General features: G+C 39.0%; 1 protein-coding gene and 1 long non-coding RNA gene across 3 annotated transcripts in view; one reads left to right on the forward strand and one right to left on the reverse strand.

The window, feature by feature from the left end:
- The first annotated feature begins 270 nt into the window (after positions 1-270).
- On the forward strand, positions 271-2,240 carry LOC111868976. Its single transcript, XR_002843595.2, has 2 exons — positions 271-869; positions 1,919-2,240. It is a non-coding gene; the product is annotated as an uncharacterized LOC111868976 (long non-coding RNA).
- Positions 2,241-12,001: 9,761 nt separating this feature from the next.
- The window catches only part of LOC111868975 (intraflagellar transport protein 81 homolog), a 71,372-nt gene continuing 56,762 nt past the window's right edge, over positions 12,002-26,611 (reverse strand). For both annotated transcript variants that reach the window (XM_023860114.2, XM_033753253.1), the window contains 4 exons: positions 18,808-18,923; positions 16,145-16,305; positions 14,659-14,787; positions 12,002-12,645 (listed from right to left, as the gene is read on the reverse strand). In XM_023860114.2, the coding sequence (XP_023715882.1) occupies positions 12,552-12,645; positions 14,659-14,787; positions 16,145-16,305; positions 18,808-18,923 (500 nt within the window). In that variant the 3' untranslated portion in view covers positions 12,002-12,551. The remainder of the gene's footprint in view (positions 12,646-14,658; positions 14,788-16,144; positions 16,306-18,807; positions 18,924-26,611) is intronic.

The following is a 26,611-nucleotide window of genomic DNA, read 5'->3' on the forward strand; positions in this document are numbered from 1 at the left end:
GGTTATAGTTTTTTAGTGATATGATATCTTACATAATACTAAGAGGTTGCTGGTGTGATATCATTGTTCTGAATGTTCATGTTCCAACAGAGGATAAAACTGATGATGTGAAGGGCAGATTCTATGAAAAATTACTATGTGTGTTAAGTCAGTTCCCCAAATACCATATGAAAATTTTTATGAGATTTCAATGCCAGTGTAAGTAGGGAAGACATTTTCAAACCAACAGTTGGGAATGAGAGTTTATGTGAAATTAATAATGATAATGGAGTTAGAGTAATAAACTTTGCCACATCCAAAAATCTTATTGTTAAAAGTACAGTGTTCCCAGATCATAACATTCATGAAACTTCACTTATGACCTTAAACAGAAATATGAACAATATTTATGACCTTAAGGAGCATTTGGCTGTTCATAATTTCTGAAATCTGCTTAGTGCAGAACATTATATCAGCTGTTGACCCATTATTTTCAGAACCCACAGTAGGAATCAGTAGTCAGTTTCCTGCCAGTCTACTTGTAGGAGAGACAGTAGGTTTTATTCTTTTATAGACATTTTCACAGATATTCCTTTTAGTGAATTTTTGCTTTCATTGATACATTTTTAAGTTCTGCTGAAGTTTGTTATAGTGACGTTCCTCTGTACATTTACATTAAAAACATATCATTTCTTACATTTAGTTATGCTGCTAATTTTTTTGTTTTGACAATTGCAGTTCGAATTGTCTACTGAAAATGACTTTGCCATTCTTATTCTGCAGGTACTGAGGGTGAACACAAAGTACAATGTTATCTGGGTGAAAGGACAAGGAATTCCTGGAGAGACAAACTCGTTTGTTTACATATATGACACTCGTCTTCCACTGAGGTCAGTATTTAATCTACATTATTGTAGAGTGAAGTTGCTTATAATTTTATTTGTCTCTCAATCAGAATCAGGAACAGGAATCAATAAAAAAAATCTGAAATGTCAGCCACTAATTTCCTATGTCGATTTTACTGCATGGCTGTGATGTTTGTACGGTACACAACCTCTGCTATAGTATCTATGTAAAGTAAAGTGTAACACTTTAACTCTGAATGATTACTTACACATAATCACATTGGTGGTGCACATGCCATTATTAAGTAGGACTTTCCAATAAATTCTGTAATTTATGCAAGATGAGTTGTGGTGTTGCAATACACAGTAAGTCAGCTTCCCATTGCACTGTTTTGTTATTCGAACTGTCATACAGTTTGTTATAAGTATTTATAGGAAAAAATGTGTTATTGTGTCTCAGGTTTCTTACAGTCAAGGTATTAATTGTTCCTCTTCCTGCCAGGTATTGTTCAGGAACTCAGCCACTTTAGAACTGTCACCTGTCATGCAGATAGATTATTTTGTATGTGTCAGACTGATTTGAAGTAATTGTTTACTCTTCAGTTACTTCTATAAGGTTTGTACCAAAATATTAATTGTCACTGAAGTTATAAACAATTTTGACCTTTTCATCACAATAATGAGAATTTCAGTGAGTAAGAGTAAGGTATCAGTGACGATTTCTGCCCCTAAAATAAGGGGTTAATGTTGAATTTTACCCATGTTTTCTTTTGAACCCCTAGACATCAGACAAGAAGAGAGCTTATGGGATTATACAGAAGAATGGAGGATGTCAATGGATAATGAGTGAGACACAAGATGGTAGCCACAGAGTGCAGCAGAACATTTCAGAATGCACCAAACTTAAATGCATTTGCTGTTACTAATTTAAATAGCAAAGTAGTAATTGTAACTTGAAGGCCCTGGGACTTGTGGTAGACTGCATTCACGTTTGCTCCCTGATAATATGTGCTAGGATGATAATGTTAGCATAAGTAATGAATCATACTTCATGATGCAAAAATTGTAGTGTGTTTCTCTAATTACTGTTATAGGAAACCAAAAGAAGCACCTCATTTTCCAACTTATTATCCAGAGGATGAGGAACCATTAGTAGAAGAGCTATATTCTGAGAATTTGCATCCCTTCACTGCTCCATCAATTACATATGAAGAAAATGCATAATGCTGTAGCACCTGTGTAACTACATTGTATTATGTATCATTCTGTCATTGAACAAAATTCCATGTCTGTCAAGATCTGTATATTTCATCATTGTATCCTCAGCAGCAAGTAGGATGTGTAGGGCATCTGAAAGTTTGAGACTGTGCAGGATGTATGTTCAGTATAATAAAGATTATTTAATATCACTGTAACTACCACTTTATTTTTATTTTCTTCATAAACTTATCTGTTTTTAGAGTATTAATAGTAGTAACATTGTATGTGTGTCGATGTGTCTTATGTCATGATTTTTACAGAGGTATGGTAGACAATTTTTGAACAATTCATTTTCAAATTTTGCATGGATTGGACAGTTTTTAAAAGTGTTTTAATTTGAGTCTTGACCTATGAGCTTCCACAATTATAATTTTCTCTCATTTGAAAGTACAGGAATCCTCTCCCCGATTGTTCCCTTGTCATATAACAGTAGGGTTTGAGCCAAAATAAGGAATTTAGTTATTTTTACTGATTAACATTGTGGTTGCAGAATCATGATCTGCTTACAGATTCCCACAACATTTTGAATGGGTGTTAGTACCTGATCTTATTCCTTTGGTGTTGAAATTGCTATTTCGAAGTTTATGATGTATGAATCACAAAGTAGTAATCAAATTTTGGCAGAACAGATTCAAGCAGGAGGTGAAACATTATAGTCTGATATCCAAGAACTCCTAAGTAAGAATTCCCTGATCAGTGGAAGGAGTCTATTATTGTACCAGTTCACAAGAAGGGTGATAAAACTGACTAGTAATTATCATGGGGGTATTATTACTATTAACTTCATACAAAATTTTATCCAATAACCTTCTCTCAAGGTTAAGTCCATATATAGATGAATTACTGGAGATCATCGGTGTAAGTTTTGATGAAGCAGATCAGCTACTGAAGAAAAATGGGAGTACAATGTGACAGTGCATCAGCTGTTCATAGACTTCAAGAAAGCCTATGATTCAGTTAGGAGGGAAGTATTGTACAATATTCTCATAGAGTTTGGGGTACCCATGAAACTAGTTAGGCTGAATAAAATATGTTTAAATGAAACATATTGTCACATGTTGGGTGTATAATGTGACAAGTAACTTCACGCCATATTGGATATAGCGAATTTATTGCACATTCGCTCTTACAGTCACACAATTTTCAGTTTCCCAATTACTGCCATCTGCACTATCACAAATTATCACATAAAATCTTCTAACCACATGTTTGGTTCTTCTTCTCGCGACTGCTGCTGTATTGTAACTGACTCCTTAAGGAGTGTGGTTCTCTTATAAACCCTCAGCCAGACAACGGGAAAACGCCGCTCTTCCTTGTTGCTTAGTCGCCATGTTTACAGGTGTTGCTGGGCAACGCTGTCGAGAATTGTTTACTGCTGCATAGCAACCGCGGTATCCCCCACTACATCACCATGATGGAGGGGGGCAGAGTGTTGACTGGCCCATTACCGTAGTAGCAACAGCACCCGATGTTGTTACGTCACCGCTGGCGGGGGAGGGGATGTCCTCCATAGCGCAGTATGTCACAATATAGTAAAGTTCTTACAGGTAAACATTTGTCTGATAATTTTCCTATCCAGAATAGTCTAAAACATGGAGACGCTTTATTGCCATTGCTTTTAAACTTTCCTTTAGAATATGTCATTAGGAAGGTCCGGAAAAACCAGGTGGAACTGAAATTAAATGGGACACAACAGCTGCTGGCCTATGCTGATTATGTGAATCTACTTGGTGATGACATAGATACCATAAAGAAAAATATAAAAAAGAAACAAACTCCGTGACCTTAGTCCGCAAGCGAACTATACCGACTGAGCAACCGCTGCTTGTTGGCGAAGTTAGTGCCAACTTTAGCAGATAGAGAGGGTGTCGTATGGTCATCGCAACAAATCCCCTCAGCCATTAATTTCGGTTTTCTAGACCAGAGCTGCTACTTTTCCATTCAGGTAGCTCCTCAATTAACCTCACAAGGCTGAGTGGATCCCGTTTCAGATGCACTTCTCAGAAAATCTGGTAGCGCCGGGAATTGAACCTGGGCCTTCTGCATCTGTAGCCAGGAACTCTGACCACTAGACCACAGTTGGTCTGAAGAAAAATGCACAAACTTTAATTGACGCTAGTAAGGAGGCTGCTGTAGAAGTAAACATAGAGAAAACTAAGTATATGTACTGCCTTAAAGGGGGGGGTTAAAGAAAAGATTCTAAATTACTAATTGATGACTGCCGCCCGCGTGGCAGGCGAACATTGTATCACTATCCCACCACGGTCACCAATTGTACTACCGTGGTGACGGGGGTGGTTAAACAATACTAATTCACTCATCAACCATCCCTTCGTTGGCTACTCCCTCCTCTGGCACTACTTTGTAATGGCGTAGAGCGGGCGCGAGGGTTCTGCCCTGTCTCTACCCACTACCTGTCACGCCCCCAAGACTGGGGTGTTATTTGATTACCCTCAACTAGGATTCTCCTGGCTCTGAACCTTCTTCATTGCATACAGCTGCTGTTGACTGCCTGGGGTCAGTTCTGCCTTCGTCGGGACTAGGATAGCTCCGGATCGGTCGGGGCACGGTTCCGTTCATGGCGGTAAATCTCAACTCTGGGTACATCCTATCCTAATAACACTGGTCTATTTACACTTCAATTTACAGTAATACGAATGCCAACATTCCGTCGGGGCTACATAGTATCTGTCCCTTAACTCATTTTTCACTTTCCTTCAGAGCTCCCACCTAGGGAGTATGACTTGAAGCTGTCACTTTCCTCTATTTCCGACCCTAATGACACTGGTCTGGTTACACTTTGATTTACACCCTNGTCTACATAGTATCGGCCGGTTACCTAGTTCTCACTTTTATTCTGATCTCCCACCTAGGGAGTATGGTTTGAGACTGTCACTTACCTTCATTTTCTACCCTCTTGGCGTAGTCTCTACCCCAGCCTGTCCAAAATCGCAGGGCAGATTGCACTGTCACCATTTCACCAACAACAATAAAGTTTAAGTAACATGGCTAGTATGAGCAAACTGACTTACTTGAGATGGAGACGCAGGCGAACACTGCCACTTGTAGCATCCATGCCGAACAGAGCCTTCTTCAGCTGCTTGTCTAATGTTACGTTTTTTTGATCGATCCTCCCAAGTCTTTCCTTCGGACCTTTATACCCCATAACAGCTGGCGCAGCAGCTGACAAAAGAGGGAAGTTAACTCCTCCCTTTGTCCTAAATTTGTGGGTGGTGGGTTCCCATTGGCCAACCCCTTTTGTCGCGGACAAATCCACAGCGTCTTGTCACTGTGTATTTGATAATTTAATTTGCTCCAGTGGCCTAATAAGGCGAGCTTTATGCTTGTGCAATTACGTACCGATGCCAACTAAGAACATGCTTGATCTAGTCACACAGTCTGTGTGTTGCCATCCTTACCCTGATTGTTGTGAAAACTCTTAGCAATTGTTTTAACATTTGGGGCAGTGCCTCAAATTCCCCTTTTTGAAATCTGTGACATAACAGTATATGTTTCTGTTTTGTCACCCAAATGCAGACCAAAATCATGACATAAAGATAGGTAACAGATGTTTTGAAAATGTGGCACAATTCATATATTTGGGAATGACAATAACAAATCAAAATTTTATTCAATATGAAATTAAGAGAAGAGTGAATTTGGCTAATGCTCGCTACCATTCAGTCCAGAGCCATTTGTCTTTTCATCTGCGGTCTAAGAACGTAAAAATTAGAACATGCAAAACCATTGTATGGGTGTAAAACTTTGTTTCTGACATTATGGGAGAAACACAGACTAAGAGTTTTTGAGAACGGTGCTGAAAATATTTGGAACCTTTGGGTTCCAAAAAATATTAGGAAATTCTTGAGAAACTTCGCAGCTAGTGGCATATCGAGAAGGGCTCAGCTCCATGGAGTTTGTTGGTTAGTTGTTGCAAAATATGAAAATGTTATGTTTCATCTACCGTTTGGTATGATGTAATATTTTTAACTTTATTGTACCGGAAGAGGAGATTTNGGTTGCAAAATATGAAAGTTCAATATCACTAATACTAAATCCTGTACTTTTTTTTATTTGGTAAAATTGAAAATGTTATGTTTCATCTACCGTTTGGTATGATGTAATATTTTTAACTTTATTGTACCAGAAGAGGAGATTTAAGTGCCCATTAGTGCGGGACTGGAATGGTATTACTGTTTATGAAATGTTCATATCTTTATAACTATTCCTATGGAATATTCTACTGAAAAGTATTTCATAGAAAGTACTTTGTCAAATCCTGCAATGTGTTTCTTTATTGATTATATAAATACCATAAAGAGAAATACACAAACTTTAATTGACACTAGTAAGAAGGTTGGCCTAGAAGTAAACACAAAGAAAACTAAATATATGTTGCTATCCTGTAACCAAAATGCAGGGCAAAACATGACATAAAGATAGGTAACAAATGTTTTGAAAATGTGGCACAATTCAGATATTTGGGAACTAGTATAACAAATCAAAACCTGATTCAGGAGGAAATTAAGAGGAGACTGAACTCAGGTAATGCTTGCTACCATTCAATCCAGAACCTTTTGTCTTCTCATCTGCTGTCTAAAAACATAACAATTAGAATATACAAAACAATAAGTTTGTCTGTGGTTCTGTATGGGTGTGAAACCTGGTCTCTAACTTTAAGGGAGGAACATAGACTTGGGGTGTTTAAGAACAGGGTGTTGAGAATATTTGGACCGAGGAGTGGTGAAGTGACAGGAAGTTGAAGAAAACTGCATAATGAGGAGCTTCATAACTTGTAATATTTTCCAAGTATAATTAGAATGATGAAGTCAAGGAGTATGAGATGGGCAGGACATGTAGCATGAATGGGGGCGAGGAGGAATGCATATAGGATATTGGTGGGAAAGCTGGAAGGAAACAGACCACTGGGAAGACCAAGGCATAGGTGGGTGGACAATATTAAAATGGATCTTAGAGGGATAGGATGGGATGGTATGAATTGGATTGATCTAGCTTAAGATAGGGACCAGTGGATGCTCTTGTTAACACGGTAATGAACCTTTGGGTTCCATAAAACTTGAGTAGCTGAACAATTGGCAGTTTCTGAAGAAGGGCTCAGCTCTGTGAGTGAGTGATTAATGACTAACAGTACTTCTCTTCATAGTCAGTTTTTTTCTAACTTCTGGACAGTCATTTCTCAGCATCTGTGTCACTTTTCTACATTTGAATCAGTTCCCATTTGCCAGATAATTTGTTGCCTTTGATATGCTTTGCACATTTCTTCTAGTCTATAAATATTTAACGTTTTGCAAATGCCTGTGGATATTTCATCAGTTTTACTGACAAATTACTCCTTATTCTCTGTAATAGATTTCTATCTTTTGCCTCTTTTGGCAAAGAAACAAAATACTTCTCGTCTAAACACTACTATTGCAAAAGAATCTCATTTGAAATACTATTACAATTCTTATGAGTGATGCCTCCCATCTGTTATCTCTGCTACTTAAAATAAGAGAAATATTGTAAGTTCTTCAGCAGCTGCACAATTGGCAGATTCTCAAGAATGGCTCAGATCCATGAGCGAGTGATTCTTTATTGATGTAGAAAGTGGTTCCCCCCCCCCAAAAAAGGCCTGTAGATTCCTGAATTGAAACGATACTGTATATTCTGTATATAAATCCAAATGTACTGCACTTGTGTTTCTGGAAATGTGATGCACTCTAATTTACAAGTTTACCTTTGTATTGTAATTATGAAAACACACATCTATGCATAGGCTGATGTTATACTGAGTGTTCATTGTGCAGGCTTATTAGACATCCAGGGAGTGTCTCAGAACATTGTATCGGCAAACTGAAGGTCATTCATTCAGTGATCACCTGATCAGTGAGTCAGTAAAGGTTACACCATCAAGTGTTATAGAAGCTTCTTTCCATTGTGCTCTGTTCTGTGTCTTTATGGCTCATGTGAGATACAATTTAGGTCAAAGAGTTTTCATTTGAGATTGCTATTTGGGGGGAGGGAAATCTTACAAATCATACAGGAGAAAATTTTGCCCTATCCCTGACATGACATGTCCATCTGGAGAGACAGTTTCCAAATTAGTGAAGAAAGTTCGAACCAGCGGCATTTTAATTGACAGAAACCGTTAAAAAGAAATCGTGTTTTAACTGAGGAAAACTTGATGACCTCAGTCATCAATTAGAAAATTCTCCTTGAAAATCTTTGCGGTGATTAGCACAACAACGTGGTGCTTCTCTAGGTAGTGCATAGAAAGCAACTGAAGTGTTGTATATTCATCCATATAAAATTACTGTTGTTCCTGAAATTAAACCTGTGAATTATGAAAAAGAATGACATTTAGTAATTGGTTTATCAATGAAGTGCATGACAGACTTATTGATCCTAAGCTGACATTTTTCACAAATGAGGCTAATTTTAATCTCTCAGGATATGTTAACTCACAAAACAACAGGTGTTGGAGTAGTGAAAATCCTCATGCCCTAATTCAACCTCCACTTTACGAACAAAAGATAGGTGTATGATGTGCAATTAGCACAAACCATATCATTGGACTGATATTTTATGGAGGAACTCTTGATACTCAATGATACATTAATGAAATACTCAATCCATTTTTCGTTCATTTGGCACCCGCTGAAGAAAGATTTGGTTATTATGCAAGACGGCATGACTCCACGCATAGCTAAGGAAATTATCCGAGCATTATGCAATGTGGGGAGTTGTAATAAATCCTTCACTATTCACAGGTATCTTCCCTCACCATCTTAAGATTTCAATAGTAAAACTATTGTACACAAAAGTGATAATAAGATAAATTATAAGTCATTTCACTATTAACTACATGTTCAGAAGTACAAGGTGGTATCAGTAAGTTCGTGGACTGTTGTAACTGCCCCAGTGAAAGATGAGAGGGGAGGCTAAGTCCCCACTTCAGAAAGCCAGTTTCATCAGCCTGCCAAGTGACACTGCACTGGAACATGCATAGTTTTTACACGAGTNCCAATTTCACTATTAACTACATGTTCAGAACTGTTCAGGACTGTTGTAACTGCCCCAGTGAAAGATGAGAGGGGAGGCCAAGTCCCCACTTCAAAAAGCCTGTTTCATCAGTCTGCCAAGTGACACTGCACTGGAACATGCATAGTTTTTACACGAGTGCATGTCGACTTCATGTTTTGTTTTGTCTGCAATGGATCACAATCGAGCAATGTGTGTGCATCAAGTTTTGCGTGAAGCTCAGTAAATCCACTACTGAAACCACTGAAATATTTTGAGGCTTTTGAAGAACATTCTTTAAGCCAGACAGTGGTTTTTGATTGGCATTCACATTTCAAGGTCGGTCGAGTGTCAGTTGAAGATGATGAACATTCATGTTGACCAAGCACCAGCAAAATGACAGAAAACACTGGAAAAAACTGGAGAACTCATCCACGAGAACCATCACCAAAGAATCAATGAGCTTGCAGACACTGCTGGGATCAGTTACAGAGTTTGCCATGACATCTTAACAGAAAATATGAACATGCACTGCATTGTTCCTTCATCACGACAACACGCCCGCCCACACATCCCTGAAAGCGAGAGTTTGTGACTAACAGTAACATGGTTATCATTCATCCTCCCTACTTGCTGGACTTAGCCCCCTGTAATTTTGCTTTGTTTCCCAAAATTGTAAATGAAACTGAAGGGATTACATTTTGAAACAGTGTCTGATATCCAAGGGGAATCACAAGAGATACTGACAGCATTAAGGAAAATGACTTCCATGGTGCTTCTGAAGCACTGAAAAACGATGGTATTTCTGTATATGTTCCCAAGGATACTATTTTGAAGGAGATGGCAGCCAAAATTGAGTAAGTTAAGCCAGCATTTCTTTTTTGACCCAGTCCAGGAACTTTCTGATACACCTCACACTAGAGAAAGTTATGTACAGTAGTTCAAACCATTACTTGCAGACTAATAACTTACTACTTCCAGAATAGTTTGGCTTCAGGAAAAGAATGTCCACTGAAAGCGTACCCTTTAAACTAACATACAGGGTATTAAATTAACCAAAAAATCCATGTTGGAGGATTATTTTGTAATTTATGAAAAGTGTTTGACCTTGTAAATCATGAAATCTTGCTAACCAAATTAAGTTTCTTTTGGAATTCAAGGAACTGTGGCAGGCTGGTTCAGGTCATATCTAACAGAAAACAAAATCTAATGCAGCCCAAATTCCTCTCAGACTTGGAAACAAGAAAACATGGAGTTCCAGGACCTTTACTTTTCATGACCTATGTAAATAATCTTTGTCTGTAATTAACCCCATGTACATTCAATAGCTTAATTATTCCACTTATTCAAAGTGCTGTGAGAATCTGCAAGCAGTTCAGCCTTCTGATCCTTTACCAAATTAGTTCTAGGTTGGTAAAACTTCTTAAATTCATTCATACCTCTCATATAAGTCCAGTGTTCTTTTTCTTGCTGTATGTTGCAAGCTCATTAATTGTGACTCAGATATTCCCTCTCTTTGTCTCTGAAATATCTACACTCTTCATGTGTAACTTACTTCAGATTGTCTTCATTTATTTGATTTGGATAATATAAATATTGCAGTTTGGCTTGTTTCGTTCAACGTATTAGTTCTGAACATCCTTCAACATGGCTTATTCTGCTTCAGTTTGTAACAACTTAGACTCTGTTTGGCAGAAATGTTGATATTCCAATACCCGTACTTTCCTATCCACATCATCCAAGTTCTCCAAAGCTGTTTGAGATTTTAACCTGAATCTATTCTTCTCTTTCTACCTCATTCAGTTTCTTGAGACTGAATCTCTCCATATCAAATTTCTGCATTGCCCATTTACCTACTGAGTTTCTGCCTATTATCACATGGCTCAGTGACCTAATTTAAATCAATCTAATGATAGAAATGTTTTCATTATTCCTCTGAATTCTTTGAAGAAATATACTTTGAAAACTGTGTATCTACTGCTTAATTAACTAATTTCATAATTGAAAGAAGTATATTTCTGATTTATTATTACTACTACCTGCTACAGATTCTGAAAACTATTAGAATGGACATATAACAGACTCACTTATTCACAAGCTGATTATAGGACTTGAAGATTAAGCGAGGAACAAGCAGCATGCAGAATAAATCATTAGACAGTAGACCAAATAAGTTTCTTAGAATCTGTTGCTTTGGGGTATTTCTGATGGCAATATTGCAGTCTGTCCAGTATAAATAGCTGGTCATTAAAATACATTCAGTTCCTTAAAGCAATATATATTAATAATTACTGTCTGTTGCATGTTACTAGTTACTTTGGTGCAAAACCTGCCTTAAGTGACAAGGAGCACATGCAGTAGACTGTACTGTTTGCAGTTGATGACAGGTTTTAAATTCATAACATTTCTTCACTTCTAATACTTTATTGAACTCAAACACTCAAGTGCATAAAAATGGATCCTTATTGATAAATTAGATGCAAGTTGTTATATGTAATTTAACAACTGAGTAGGATCACTGTACGCCTGACGATGACCCAGTATAAGGGTCAAAACATGCAACATCAATAAAAACAAAAGTTGATACAATAGTGTCCTTGTTGAAAAACAGAATATTGTAGTGTTGACTGGATACTTTTGTATACATTTGATGTAACTTATTTATGACACACAACAGGGTGCATACCATTAAGGTAACCTTACTATTCACACCATTATGACCAGTAACTTATGTGCAACTTCAATGTGCCCAGAATCTTTGAACTATAGAACGTTTCTACATACATCACTTCTATCGGGAATATTAAGTTTTCTCCCATAAGAAATGTTTCATCCCACCAAAATGCTCATAACATTAAAATTTCCTGTGTATGAAGTTCTCGTACATAATNGTACTTTACTGAACTGTGTTCTCATAGACATCACATTTAGTTTAAGATTTTAGTGCTGGAGTGTTTCTTAGCTTTAAATATTTAATTTAGCTTTATATGGTGCAGTTTTGTTTTTTATTTATTTATCTCTAATTTAGCCAGTACAGTGCTCTTTAGCCCTTTGTACGTTTACTCTGTATCTGGTTATAAGAATGGCAGAAAAACAAAAGCACATGGTTTTGACAAAAAAAAATTAAGTNACCTTTGAGATCCCCCCCCCCTCCATATATATTTGTTTTAAGAGTGATGTGTAATATAAGTGTAATCAAGTTCCAGGATTTTGTGAAAACAGCTGGCAGAATGAAAGTTTAAAGAATTATTTCAAAGTAATAAGTGATCTTCAAGAATGAATTCAGTGCAGATAATGGGTATTTCTAGTCTTCTGATTCTCCATTATTTTCATTTCTCTCCTCCATTTCCCTGGAAAATCAACAGTTCACTGTTTCAATAACAAAGTAATTTTGCACTATGTCAGTCGTGCAGTAATGCATCTTCCAGTTATGTGATGTAATATCTGTTACAAGACCAATGTCTCTGCTCCTTTCTCCTTGTGAACAGTACCAGAGTATTGTCTTGCTTCTTCAAGACAATGCTTTTTGCATTCTAACAACCTGTAAAAACAAATGAAGTTTGTATAATGCCTGTAGTTGTAAGTATACTGTGACATCTTCATGCATCTACAGTTTAACATGGGCTCCAGGATTCCCTACACTCATAAATTTTTGCGTCAAGATGAAGAAACGGTAAGGTATAAAAGTGGAGTACTTCATTGTTAGATCATAACATCCCTACCCTACATTCCATGTGCAGTCATTAAAAATGTAAACTGCATTATGCAATCTTTAACGTATAAAAAAAATAATACTACACTATAATGAAATTTTACTGTAACACAAATTCATGATACATACTCAGGAAATCATGTTATAGAGTAGTGTTTTCCATGCATTTCTGCGACCTCAAACCAATTAAACTTCACCAAAAACAAAAGGCTGCAGGTATACAATAACATACAAAAAGGCTGCTTTTGTAAACATCTAAATGATAGGGTAAATTAAAGTTGTGAGTCACTCTTCTTAAGAAAAAACGTGGAATGGCAGTCATAATAATGGAAATGAAAACTTTGTTTTCAAGCCCATACTTCAATCTGTTAAAAATTCATTAATATACATAAATAAAAATTCAACCATTTTGTTGTCTACAGTCTTAGTGACCAATATTTACTGAGAGAACTTACTTATGAAGGTGAAAAGGTAAAGTTGTCCCTTTGCTAAACTAATTAAGCATTATGTCATGAAGGCATACAGTGGAATGAATGTCTAGATCCACGTTTTCTTGACCTCAGCTCTAGTTGGGAGGTGAGTTGTCACCTTCATGCCCCAGCTACTGTACCCCCGGAGAAAGCGCCCCAGTACCCATTGGATAGGAGGCTGGGTGGGCCCTAGAACCAGTCTGGACAACAAGGAGAAAATTCTTGACCATACTGGGACTTATATGCTTTACCTAATTCCATGAAGTAGGATCCTTTGAGAAGCCAACAGTTGCTCAGCCACTCAAGAAATTCTCATTTTACGGAAGCTGAAGGTTCATTACGATTTTCACAAGAGTATGCCACTGGTTCCTGTCCCAAGACTGATGAATCCAGTCCACACATCCTCCCAATCCTACTTCCCTATGGTATATTTTAGTATCCTCCCATCTATGTCTAGGTCTGCCTAGCAGTTCTTGCCTTCAAATTTTCAAATCAAAACCTCCCCTATTCCATGTGTGCTACATGCCCTGCCCATTTCATGTTCTTTGGCTTGATCCTTCTGACAATATCTGGTGAGGAGTACAGGGTATGAAGCTCCTTATTATGCAGTTTTCTCCAGCCTCCTATTATTTCCTTTCTCTTGGGCCCAAATGATTTGAGTAGCTTGTTCTCACACATCTTCAGTCTCTGTTCCTCCCCTAATGTGAGAGGCCCAAGTTCCATACCCATATAGAACTACAGGAAAAATTACAGTTTTATATATTCTAATTTTATGTTCTTAGATTGCAGGCAGGAAGACAAAAAGATTCTGAACTGAGTGGCAACAAGCATTCCTCCATTTTAATCTGGTCTTAATTTCCTCATGAATAAAGTTCAGACCTATTATTGCTGTTTCCAAATATTTGAACTCTGCCACATTTTCAAGTTATTTATGAGCTATCTTTATGTTGTAATTTTGTACTCCATTCTGATAACAAGATATCAACATATATTTAGTTTTCTCTATGTTTACTTCTACACCATCCTCCTCATTAAGCTCTATTAGAGCTGTTGTATTTTTATGGTATGTATGTTATCCCAAAATTAGTTAACATCAGCATAGACTAGAAACTGATGTATTTCAATCAATTTGAATCCTACTACATTTTCTTCGACCTTCCTAATGGTGTGTTCTACAGCAAACAGCAACAAAGCATCTCCTTGTTCCAGAACAATTTGAATGGGAAAGACNCCCCAACACTTTGGCCAGAACTCCTTTTCCATAGAACAAACCTGATCAGTTACACGTACTTAGAAATCTAGACTGATTTAAGCAGCCTGAACAATTCCTCTGACATTTCTCTTGTAAAGAAAACTACCAACCAATACTCACTTCTTAAGGTCAGTCCACAGTTTCATTTGCTGTGAACGATTAGCCTGATTGTCTTTAACTATATGCTGTTCTTCTTTCAGCTGGCGGCTTAATTTCTCCTGTTCATTTATTTTTTTAGTTAACTGGTCCCTGTATATGAGGAACATAAAACGTCATTACAAAAAATATAGTATAAATGAAATAATTACCAATTCAAAACAATGTGTTCAGTATAGTCTTCTGGGTTCTAACACATACTACTAAAAGGTGAAAATGTAACGTTTTCCCTGTGCTTGACTAATTAAGCACTACACCATGAAGGCATACGGGGGAATGGATGTACAGATCCACATTTTCTTGACCTCAGTACTAGCTGGGGATGAGTGGTCAGCTTCATGCCCTGGCCACTTTACCCCTGGGGAAAGAGCCACCAGTACCCATAGGATAGGAGGTTGGGTGGACTCCAAAGCTAGTCTGGACGATTTGGAGTAAAGAAAATTCTTGACCCTACCAGGACTCGAACTCCAACCCCTTGGTTGTCAAGTCTGTAGTTGGTCACTATACCGACTATGCTATCCCGGCTCCTCGCACCTACTACTTTACTACTTACTAACTTACATTAACTACCTGGTGAGTCAATGAAAAACATATTGTGACATGATTACATTGTCCACTGTGTGGTAATGGCTGGGTAAACACAGTTCTGCAGCAATGGATACACAAGCAACAATGGAAGAATTGTTGCAAACGGTGTTTTCTATGCAGTCCATGTCAAAGGCAGTCAGTTGGATGGATGGAGTAGTGAGTAAGTCTGAAGTCTCCCAGAGCCATCAGACAGCAAAACATGTTCATGAGTCCCATGGAACTTGGAACCAAGAATCACTGTGCTGGCAAGCACCAGCAGAAACTTAGCTGTCAGTCAGTCATTTGGACAGTTGGAACAATGGGTTAGGTATGAGACAGTTGTCAGCTGGTAAGGATATATGAAGCAGAGGACACTGTTGGATTCCATTACCAGGCAACAACGGTGAAGATATAGCAGACTGAAAAGACACAGTGTGTGCTGTAGTGAGAAGCAGACTGTGGGAATTAGTGCCAGTGTTATAATTACTTGTAGTTACAATTTATAAGTTTTCAGTAAATCCAGTTATCAATGCAAACCCTGTGTCCAGTCACTAACACATATTATGACACATCATCATAAATCAATAGGGGTGAGAGAGGTTGAGGCTCCCACAGCTTCTAGACAATCAGCACAGATGGCAGTAAGGTTGTCAGTCTTATGAGCCCGCTGCCCTTTGCGGTAGTGTAGTTGGTTTAGGCACTATGCTGCAAGCCAGAAAGTCGAGGGTTGAAGTCCCAATGAGGTCATTGATTTTTTTTTCAATTTACCTAACCCTTCCAGCTGCAATATGGCCCTGGGGTTGACTCCGCCTCTAACAGAAATGAGTAACAGGAAGATCATAAGATTATACCTGACTTATTCAACATGTGAAGTAATTCTTACCGCAGAGACTTAGTTTTTTCAGATCCTGCTGTGCTGCCAACATAAAATCGCATTTCTTCTGCTAGCTGATCCAACTTCACCTGACTGATCACCGATTCAGCCTGAAGCAAGTGATACTTTGATTCCGAAGTTCGTATTTCCTCCTTCAGGTTTTGTACTTCCTACAACAGCATTAAAGTCTGGTGGAGTTACAACTTTCAGTGAAGTCACATACGCAGATTGCCTACATTGTTACTGTATCACTATGCTTTAAAATTCAGTTGATCTCTTTTAGAAGTTTTCCAAGGGACCAAGATATACAAACTTCCTAAGTGGAATAATGTCTTGAAAGGGTAGACTTCAAAATGTTAGCCCCTGTAGAAAACTAACATAATAAACATTAATTTTTACACAAAATAAATGGGTAGAATGTACTAAATACACAGGCTTTCAAATATACACTATATGTTTGTGTTGTTATGGTTAAAGTTAAATAGTATCTTCTAAAATGTTCTTTCTTGAAGAACATATCTAGTGGCATTTGTTTTACTTGTCTTTCAAAAACTTTGAAGTAGACTTTTCCAGTTTCTTATGATTTGCTCTGGAACATCAGAAACACTGGTATGAAAGTGGTGGTACAAACCGAAACACTGTATTGCTTCACTACACTTAGGAACTGGTTTACACACTGCTGCCTCCCCTTCCTCAGCACCAGTTTCTGTATGCTTCAATACAATTTTCTGAATGGCATGAGGATTGTCATTGTCATTATCCTCTACATATTCTTCACGTGCGTCTTCTCCTGAACATCTTCCCAGACACATGAACTTACTTTTGAGTGATCCTCATCTTCATTGTGAATTTCTGATGTTTGACAGAATGTGGATTTGTAATAATAATTTGTAATCATTTCCCAACTGACAGCATTCCATGATCCTGCATGCTTCACTGTGGCATTCTTTGGTGGAACTTATATACAAGGCACCTACAACATTTATGTATCAGAGATCTGATTATCCCCTGGTCCATTCATTGTATGATGGATGCTGTGTTGGCTACTTCCTCTTCAATTACACTTTTGGATTCCCTACTTATGGTTGTGGGGATAAGCCCTGCAAGTTATTTTAATCGATCATGCCACCCATTCCAAAATGGGAGTTCAGTGCTTAGTTTTAAAGCTACTTTTCCAGCCTTCTGTTTTGACACCGGACCTTGAATTGGTATATTTAATGCCCATTTCTGCCTAAACCACTGTAGCAGCACTGATTCAATCTTCTCACGTTTAAAAGTTATTTTTTCTGCTTGGCTCAGCAGTTACATATTGCTGAACTATGGTTTTCTTGTTTGTCATTTTACTTCACATCGACATTGGTATGCTAAGTTGTTCTGCAACCTTTTTGTAGGTTACATGTGGTTAAGCATCCCACCTTCTTAATGATTTCCAGTTTTTCAGAGACTGATAACATCTCATGTTTTATATTTGTTCTTGTAGCAGTGCATACCTCTATATGTAATATACAACTCCTCTGCTTTCATGGAACTTAACAAAATTAAACAAACATCTTCTGTATGTATCCTTGCACAGAGAGACCATGGTACTAGCTACACAGATGGATATAAGAAAATCACCACTAATTCTGCCAGACTTCTACCATTCACTGTGCATTACTGAGTGCTGCTAAGCACTGTGATATGACTGCTTCATGTCAGCATCTAGTTCATTTCTCATTCAGTTCTGTATACATGTCATAATCTGACACAAATTCATTACATGAGTAAAATGTTAATACTGTCTTTAAAGTTTATCTTCTTAGGCAGTATACCTTTTTATGCAGACAATGTTTAAAACAAAATATAAATATGTAAGATTTGAGGCTTTAACGGTGGTGACTATGAAGAAAGCAGTCTTCTGGGATTTGGCACCGTGTATATGTGGTGTTAACCGACGTTTCGGAGGAACGTATCGCCTCCATCTTCAGGGTAGAAGGAAAAATATAAGAAATCCACAAGCGAAGAGACCGTGAGAACCGGTAAAAGCAATATACATATAAAAATATATAAATACATTAATCTTATATATTACTTTTTAGGCTTGGAACAATTTTAAACTTGTTCTTCTTAAGCGGGGTCCACTATATATACTTTTCCTTACTCAAATATTTCTAATTTTTCCAGTTCTAATATTTTCATCAATATATGGAGAATCCATGGGGCTGCTGTTATTGAGAAGCTGACAGTCATATATTTTGTCAATAAATTCCCCCTTTTTTATAGAATGAAAAGGTTCACAAGAGACCATCCTGAGCAATTTGAATCTGATCTAGACCCTCACATTGTAATCAGTTAGTCAAAAAATTCCCTTCCTTTCAGAGAAGGTAAAGGTTCACAGGATACCCTCATTTGACCCACTGCAAAGTCAGCTGAATCTGAGGACATGTGTTGTGCATGGATCAACAAGATTCCTTTGAGGATATCGAGAGTAAAAATGATAAATAAACGACCAGTGTGGAGGTCACATAAGGCAAGATACAAATCTGAGGAACAGAAACAGAACAGAAGCACTCACAGGAGGATAGTGATCAATTGAGAACCTTCCCTGGTAAAAACTGCAGTGGATGATAATGAAATCTGAGAAATTAAATATCAACATTGTTACAGTGCATATTATTATTAAGAATACAGACCTGCTCAAGTTTTGCTGCAGTACTGTCAAGACCAGCTGCAGTAGTGTCATAGACGCGCTTCTTCTGTTCATACTCAGCAGTTAGTTCCTGGCATTTCTCTCTCAATGGTCTCAATTCTAAGGCAAATCACAGTTATCTTTCTTCAGCAACAGCAATCATGATGATACCAGAAATAACAACAATTCATTTGTAAGATTTGAGGCTTTCATGGCGGTGACTATGAAGAAAGCAGTCTTCTGGGATTTGGCACCATGTAAAAAGGTGTAAAGGTGTAAAAGCAGTCTGCTTTTACCGGTTCTCACGGTCTCTTCGCTTGCGGATTTCTTATATTTTTCCTTCTACCCTGAAGATGGAGGCGATACGTTCCTCCGAAACGTCGGTTAACACCACATACACACGGTGCCAAATCCCAGAAGACTGCTTTCTTCAACAATTAATTTATTAATCCTTTTGATGTGCTTTGTTTTCTCATCATTTAACACACTGGGAGCAGGATACTAGCTGCTTATATAATTTGTACTTAAAGTTAATCCAGTTAATTTTAAAAGTAAATGAAATAATTTCAGTTTCACCAGTATTTATCTTCATACCATTATCCAAACACCAAGTCTGAACCATGTCTATGTCATACTTACAAAAGCTCACAACCCTCAACATTCGTGAGACTATGATATATCATCCACAGACAAGTGGTAGGTGGCACAGTGAACGGATGCACAAATATCGTTAAAAAAATAATACACTGCAAAGGTCCTAAAGTGGGTCCTTGTGGATTACCAGATCACCAGACTTCACAGTACAAGAAGGAAATGCCACTATAGTTGCATAATATTTTGGCACAGCTGCCTTTAAATATTGCTATTAACCTTTACTGACTGTAGATTGCACTTCTGCCATTGCACATACCCAGTTCACCTGGGTGAACATTGCAGTACTGCAAAATATGCCCGCCCTTTTCTTCTCTCATCGTTCCTCTTGTTGTGCGATGCGATGCAACTTCCAGCCTCGCCTTACCTGTTGCAGCGTCGCTCGTCTTCTCCTTGTTGTAGCACTCTTTAATTTCTCAGGGTTTTTTTTTAATGCTAGCCAGTAGGTAGGGCAAGGAGTTCTATCCTCAGGATCGCATACAGGACCTTAACTCAGAAGAGCACAGGGAAGCGATCAAATGCACACGTACAACATGATTCTGGTTTATTGTGGCAACATTTCTTTGATAACCGTTCACACTTATCACTACAACACGTACATTAATATGACAGTTAAATGACTCTTGCTTATTGCAAACTCGCCTGTTAATTGATTTATTTCTTTATTTACTTATACTTGGCTGAATCCTTTGTTTTTAGATTTAGATGATGTAATTTCCGGGCCGTGCACAAGGTAAAATGGTAACAGAGCCCTTTGTTTGAATTTGGAAGAACGTAAGTTTACGTCCGTGCACACCAACGAATCGTAACCGACTGACTTTCAAAACCGACGCTCTGGATAGGGTCCCTTTAGTTCCCACTCTCCTGGATTCAAGAAACATCTTATCTTGCCTTCATTGGTCAATTTAAACTAAGGGAGTTTACATAACTCCCTAGATTTCCAATGGGCTGTCAGCTTTCTCCACACTTAGCCAAATTTGCTCCAACGTCTTTGCTGTCAAAAATGATGTATTCTGGGCTACGCGTCAGAAAGCGAATACCCCCCCCTTTCTTAAACTTACGACCCTTCACGCTTGTCATCTCACAATTCTCGACATGGTCGCTTTCTGCCATTCCAGCTATCCTAAGGAGTCTCAGCAGGGAGTCTTCCTGCCTGGCTCTTGCATGTGTGTTAAAACTAATTGTTTAACCACCTAAATACATAAACAGGTCTATGTCCATCTACTATTCCTTAATGTAACCTACTATTTTATAATACTCATAACTAAATAAAAAAAAAAAAAAAATAAATGGAGGGCGGCATTGGACGATTATAATCTCCCAAGCAAATCTTGTTCTGACATGGAATACAGGAATCAAGATTTGTCTTGAGTGCCACTATCCTTAGGTGAATTACATAATACCCCGAAAAAGAAAAAAAATTAAACATGGAAATAAACATTCAAAGAAATGAGAAAAAAAACCTCATACATTCTCATAGTCTGTTCCCATCAAATAATGTCTCTTATCTTCACCCCCGTCCTTTCTTATTTCAACTTATTACCCCTTTGTTGGTAAATGAATGTCTTATCATTAACATGTACATCATTAAGACTACACTTCCTTAATTCACTTCAAGTTCAACAGTCCTTTCACTCTTCACTGAAATTTTAATGGTTCACCTTCCTTATGTAAACACTTGTGGGTTCACTGCACTTTTACACGGTGCCTCCTTTAAAATCCTTTCGTCCCTTTAAATCTTTCACTTTCCAGAACAGCTGATTTCCACATGTTCGTAGATCAGCAGCAGCAACTGACCCTTTTAATTCTCTCTCTCTCTCTTTCTTTCTTTCTCTCTCAAAGCTGTTTACCCTTCTAGCGGAGTTAGTCGATACCTGCCTTCTGAAATTTACCTAATCAGTTCTGTTCCTTTACAATGTTTTCATTCATTCATTCCATACATTCATCACTGTACCAAAAAGTGTTCAGTATGTTTTATTGGTAAATGTAACTTGCATTTCGTGAATTAATTTCAAAGGTGGGCGGTTAACCTTTCCTCATCCAGACTACTTATTTTTTTTTTAAGAAAACATTCTCTGATTACCCCCAATTTAGAATATTCAATTCGATTCTAACGATCGGACATCACTTGAGTGTGCTGGTTATTTCCCTTGGCCCCCCTCAGGCTTACCTGTCAAATATGGCTTGAGGTGACTCCTATTAAAAATTCCCCTGCTTTTGCCTGTAGCGTCGCTGAGTTCATAAATAGCTGAGCTCACTATCTTCGTAATTATATAAGGTCCTTCGTACGGCAGTTGGAATTTACCTGTGATACCCTGAACTGCATCTGACAGGGGCTGACATTTCACGAGTACTTGCTCCTGCAACTTAGGCTTCCAACGCAATTTACCCTTCTTCGCTTTGCTATGCCTCCTTTCAGCTCGTAATCTCATTTTTGCATAGGCCTTAATAAGTTTTTCTCCCAAAGGTTCATCCTGGGATAAATTCTTACTGGATTTTAAGGAGTCAAGGAAAATATTGGGACGTGTGTTTCCATATAGTAACTCAATAGGAGCATACCCTGTAGCTTGGCTGACATAAGTATTCAACCAAGTTTCTATGTACGGCACAAGTTCTGGCCACTTTCTATGGGTCTGATGGCAGTAAATCTTAAAGTACTTTCCTAGTTCACGCATAACCCGTTCCGTGGGGTTACTCTCGGGATGGCGAATTGGTGAATATTTACACTGTATACCCAAGTCCGCCAGTGCTTTCTGCCATGTAGGGCTTGTAAACTGCGAACCATGATCTGATAGAATTACTTCAGGTTTCGTCACATTTTGAAGGTAGTGATTCTTTAATTTATTCAAACAGCTTCTAGTTGTGGCTGTTTTCAAAGGGTATAACTTCACATGTTTGGAAAAGAATTCCAAGCACACAAAGAGATACTTAACACCCCCGCGTCCAGTGGGTAACGGGCCATAAAGATCAATAGATAACAACTCTCCAGGCTTCGAGGGTAAATGAGATAATGTTTCAACCTCATAGGCCCTGTTTGGGTGTTTCACACGTTGACAGATGTCACAGTGTGCTACATACTTCCGCACCTTCCTACCCAAAGATTTTAGGTGGAATGATTGTGCTATCTGTATCATACACTTATCAGTACCTTGATGTCCTGATAACATATGAACATACTCAATCACTCGGTGCTCCAACTGGTTTGGCAACATTGCTCTCCAGTATGGGTACATCTTGGCGTTTTTGCAGTACAAGATATCATTTTCTATCATATATTTCTCCTGCAGTTTTATTGGGTTTCTTGCCAATTCATCCCTGATTTTAATGAGTACGGGGTCACCCTTTTGGTGTTCCGACAATTTACCTAATTCCTTCATTAGTTTGCTGTCGGTCCCCAGATTTACCTTTCTTACCCATACCTCATTAGGTCTCAGGAGTTGGTCGCGGCTTTCCTGATTTAACCCACTGGGGTTCCGACTCAGGACATCTGCAAAGTGGTTGTTAGCACTGCGAATGTGCAAAATCTTTAGGTCAAACTCCTGCAGTTTCATTACCCAACGTGTCACACGGGCTGAAGTCAAATTACACTTCTTCAGAAAAGATAAGGCTTCATTGTCCGAATATACTGTGATCTGGTGACCAATCACGTATATACGGAACTTCTGAAGTGCATAGACTACGGCCAAGAGCTCCTGTTCGCAGGTAGAGTACCGTCGTTCCACAGGTGATAGCACCCTAGAAGCAGTGGAAACGATCAAAGTCTCACCTGTTTCGCTCACCTGGGTCAGTACTGAGCTGATCCCTAGCTTACTTGCATCTGTATAGATGGCGTATGGAAGCTCTTCCCGTGGATGGACTAGGTGGACACTACGTGCGAACGACTCACGTAGTTTCAAGAACGCATCCTGGGATTCCTTCGTCCATGTCCACTTAACACCTTGCCTCAATAGAGCTGTTAAAGGTGCTACGAAATTTGCATAGCCGATGATAAAGCGGCTGTGAAAATTACATGTCCCAAGGAACTGACGCAATTGCTTCACATTCCTTGGTGCTGGGTATTGTAAGATCGCTGCTATCCGGTCCGGATCTGCAGACACACCTGTTCTATTTATTCGGTGTCCTAAAAACTTGACCTCCTCTCTGCAGAAGCGACACTTGGTGGCATTAATGGTGAAGCCTGCCTTTGTTAATTTGCTCAGAACTGCATCTAAGTGCTCCATGTGCTCGTTAAAACTCCTCGAGTATACCAGGATATCATCAACATAAAACACGACGTATTCTAGGCTACTCTCACCCAATGCTAATTTTATCGCCCGGACAAAAGCTGATAAAGAATTTTTAAATCCGTACGGGACCCTTTTGAATTGGTACACCGTCGAATCATACAAGAATGCTGTGTATGGCCTGGAATCTTTATGCAATTCCACTTGATGAAAAGCGGATGATAAATCGAGAGACGTAAGGTAACGTGTCCCGTGAAATTTCTGTAAAAGCTCCTGGATGGGCGTAGTTCGCTCCCTGTCAGGAATCATAAACTGATTCACCTTTCTAGCGTCAACACATAACCTAATTTTACCATTGTCCTTTTTCACCACCATAAGCGGGTTTAGCGTCGGAGAGTTACTAATTTCCAAAATTCCGTCTGCTAGCATTTGGTTTATTTGCTGTCGAACAGCTGGGCGGTGAGCGAACGGAATCGGCCGAGAATACCCTACTATCGGCTGGTCTGTACTGATCCTAAACTTATATTCCAGTAGAGAGCATCTCCCTGGCTTAGTCGTCAGGTTGCTCAAGTACTTAATTAATACACTAAACAGCTCCTCTCGCTGAGTATCTGAGAGACATTGCACTCTTTCAACTAGGGCCATTACATCATGTTCCTTCAACAATCGTGGGTCAGTGGGTTCTGTGTTGGGATTGGAAACAGGTTCACACGCCGGCAGGTGTTTCTTTAAACAATTCAAACTTATCTCTGTGACTTTGGCAGCACTCCGATCGGCAGAGCCACAACTCCGGATCATTAATTCATCAGATGTCACAGCATCTGGAACAATATAAAAATGGTCGCCTTTTGCGCCAAGTTCAAGGGAATTACTACCCTTCGAAACACTCATTGTCCACTTAGGGGACTGAAATAAAAGGGAGCTGCCGTCACTCAAACCCTCACAATTCTCTGTACCTGCGGCGTTGGGTTGGGGAGGTTTAAGGATGAGACAGCTGTCAACTGCCCTGGGTTTATGTAGGTCATTGCAGCCAGCTGATAGGACTTGGGTTCGCTGAACTGCAGACATGGGGTTTGACAGGACCACTTCACCACTAACATTCTTAGAAACTTTCTGCAACGTGCCTATCGTTGCAAACGCGTGCTCTCTCCCGACGTCACCCCTGACGTACTTGATAGATTCATGCTTGAAATCTATAATAATACCAAATTCCTTTAAAAACTGACAACCCAATATGGCGTCATTACTGAGCTGAGGTGAAACCATAAACACCCCTTCAAATTCATCGTCTCCCACTTTAAATTTCAAAAGTGCCTGTAGGCGTATTCGGTTCGATTTCTTTCCGAACGCAGTCACCAGAACGACGCCCTGAACAGGTAAAACTGGTATGATGTTACCTGCTTGCGTCAGCCTCTCATATACCTCTTGTGAGATCAGATTTACTTCACTTCCCGAATCAACTATCGCGCTGATAACAATCTTATTATTTATCTTAATTTCTAATACTGGACTTATGCCAAGGGAAGTCTCGTTTATAAATAATACTACAAAATCTTCAGCATCCTGATGTTTAGTTTCATACGCATTCTCCTCATCGCTACTACTTGATATTTCCTCTACTTTGAAAAATTTTGATGGTGTTGATGCATTGGGTAGACCTAGAACCGCGTCGGTTTTATAAAAGGGAGCCATCCGGTCTGCTATAGTCCCTTCATTTAGTTTTCCGGATGGACCACAGTCTGTTGCGTGCCTGAGAAAGATGGTGCTTTTGGATTAAGGGTGGGAGGTGCCTCCTCCTGGTTCCCACTCCCTCTCCTGTGTCCATAATTCTGATTTCGATATCTGTTGTTATGGTGCCCATAGTAAACCTGCCTCACCTGGCCTTGGTTTTGGTGCCTTCTATCCTGTGGGTTATTGCGATTCTGTCTATCGTTGTTTTGATTCTGGTGTGGGGGTTGGTAATGGGGTTTCTGATACTTCTCGTTAGCCTCCATCGCCTCTACTCGCTTCAACAAGTCCAACGTCTCTTCAATGGATCTAATTTGAGTTGAAAGCATGGCCCTTTGGATCCCTATAGGATAATGATATCGCAAGGCTTCAGTAATTTCTATTTCAGTGGGTTTCGGATCTAAATATGATGCGATCGTGGCCTGCTTCAGGAAATACCCAGACAAACTCAAACCTGAGTTCCGATCGTATTGACCCTGATAAAGCCGACACTTAACAAGGCTTTGTCTCGCTGTCGACCACCATGTCTTCAAGAACACTTGTTTAAACTGGGTGTAGTCTTGTAGGTTCCAGCTAACCGTTTCCAACCACTGGCTACTCATAGGACCTACAACGGAGCGGAAAGCGACTGCCAGCTGCATAGCCTTAGGTACGCCCCTGAATTGGAGAAATTGATCCAGCTGCCGCAGATGGTATACTGGATTGGTGTCTTTGTCCTCATTGAATAATGGGAGCGGTAGCTCAGATGAGCTCAAGAAACTGGACACTTGGTGGGCCTCAGCACTCGCTACTACTCTACATCGATTCACATTACTTCCCATGCATACGTCACAATTTTCAGATTCACACGAACAGGTTCTGCTCTCGTTAGATTGAACAGGGCCATTTATACCAATACTTTGCTGTCCAGTAGAAGGAGAAGCATTGTTTGGACTGTTACTATTATTACGCGGTTCAATTACTACCGCTGATGTTGGCAAATCTAACACTCTGTTCTCTGATGCTATCAGTTTTGCATTAACCTGCGAAAGCTCGCGGTTAAATTCAGTTCTCTCCTGCGTTGAAGCCTGATCTACACTCTTCTTCTGCTGGGTCAGCCTTTGATTAATCTCATCCCCTAACTTTTGTATCGACTGGTCGACTTCAGTTCTGTGTTTCTCCAAGTGATTGGTTAATTCCTGCACTAAATTCTGTGTAACTTTCCTG

The sequence above is a fragment of the Cryptotermes secundus genome, unplaced genomic scaffold (genome assembly GCF_002891405.2).
Source record: "Cryptotermes secundus unplaced genomic scaffold, Csec_1.0 scaffold4240, whole genome shotgun sequence".
Lineage (NCBI taxonomy): Eukaryota > Metazoa > Arthropoda > Insecta > Blattodea > Kalotermitidae > Cryptotermes > Cryptotermes secundus.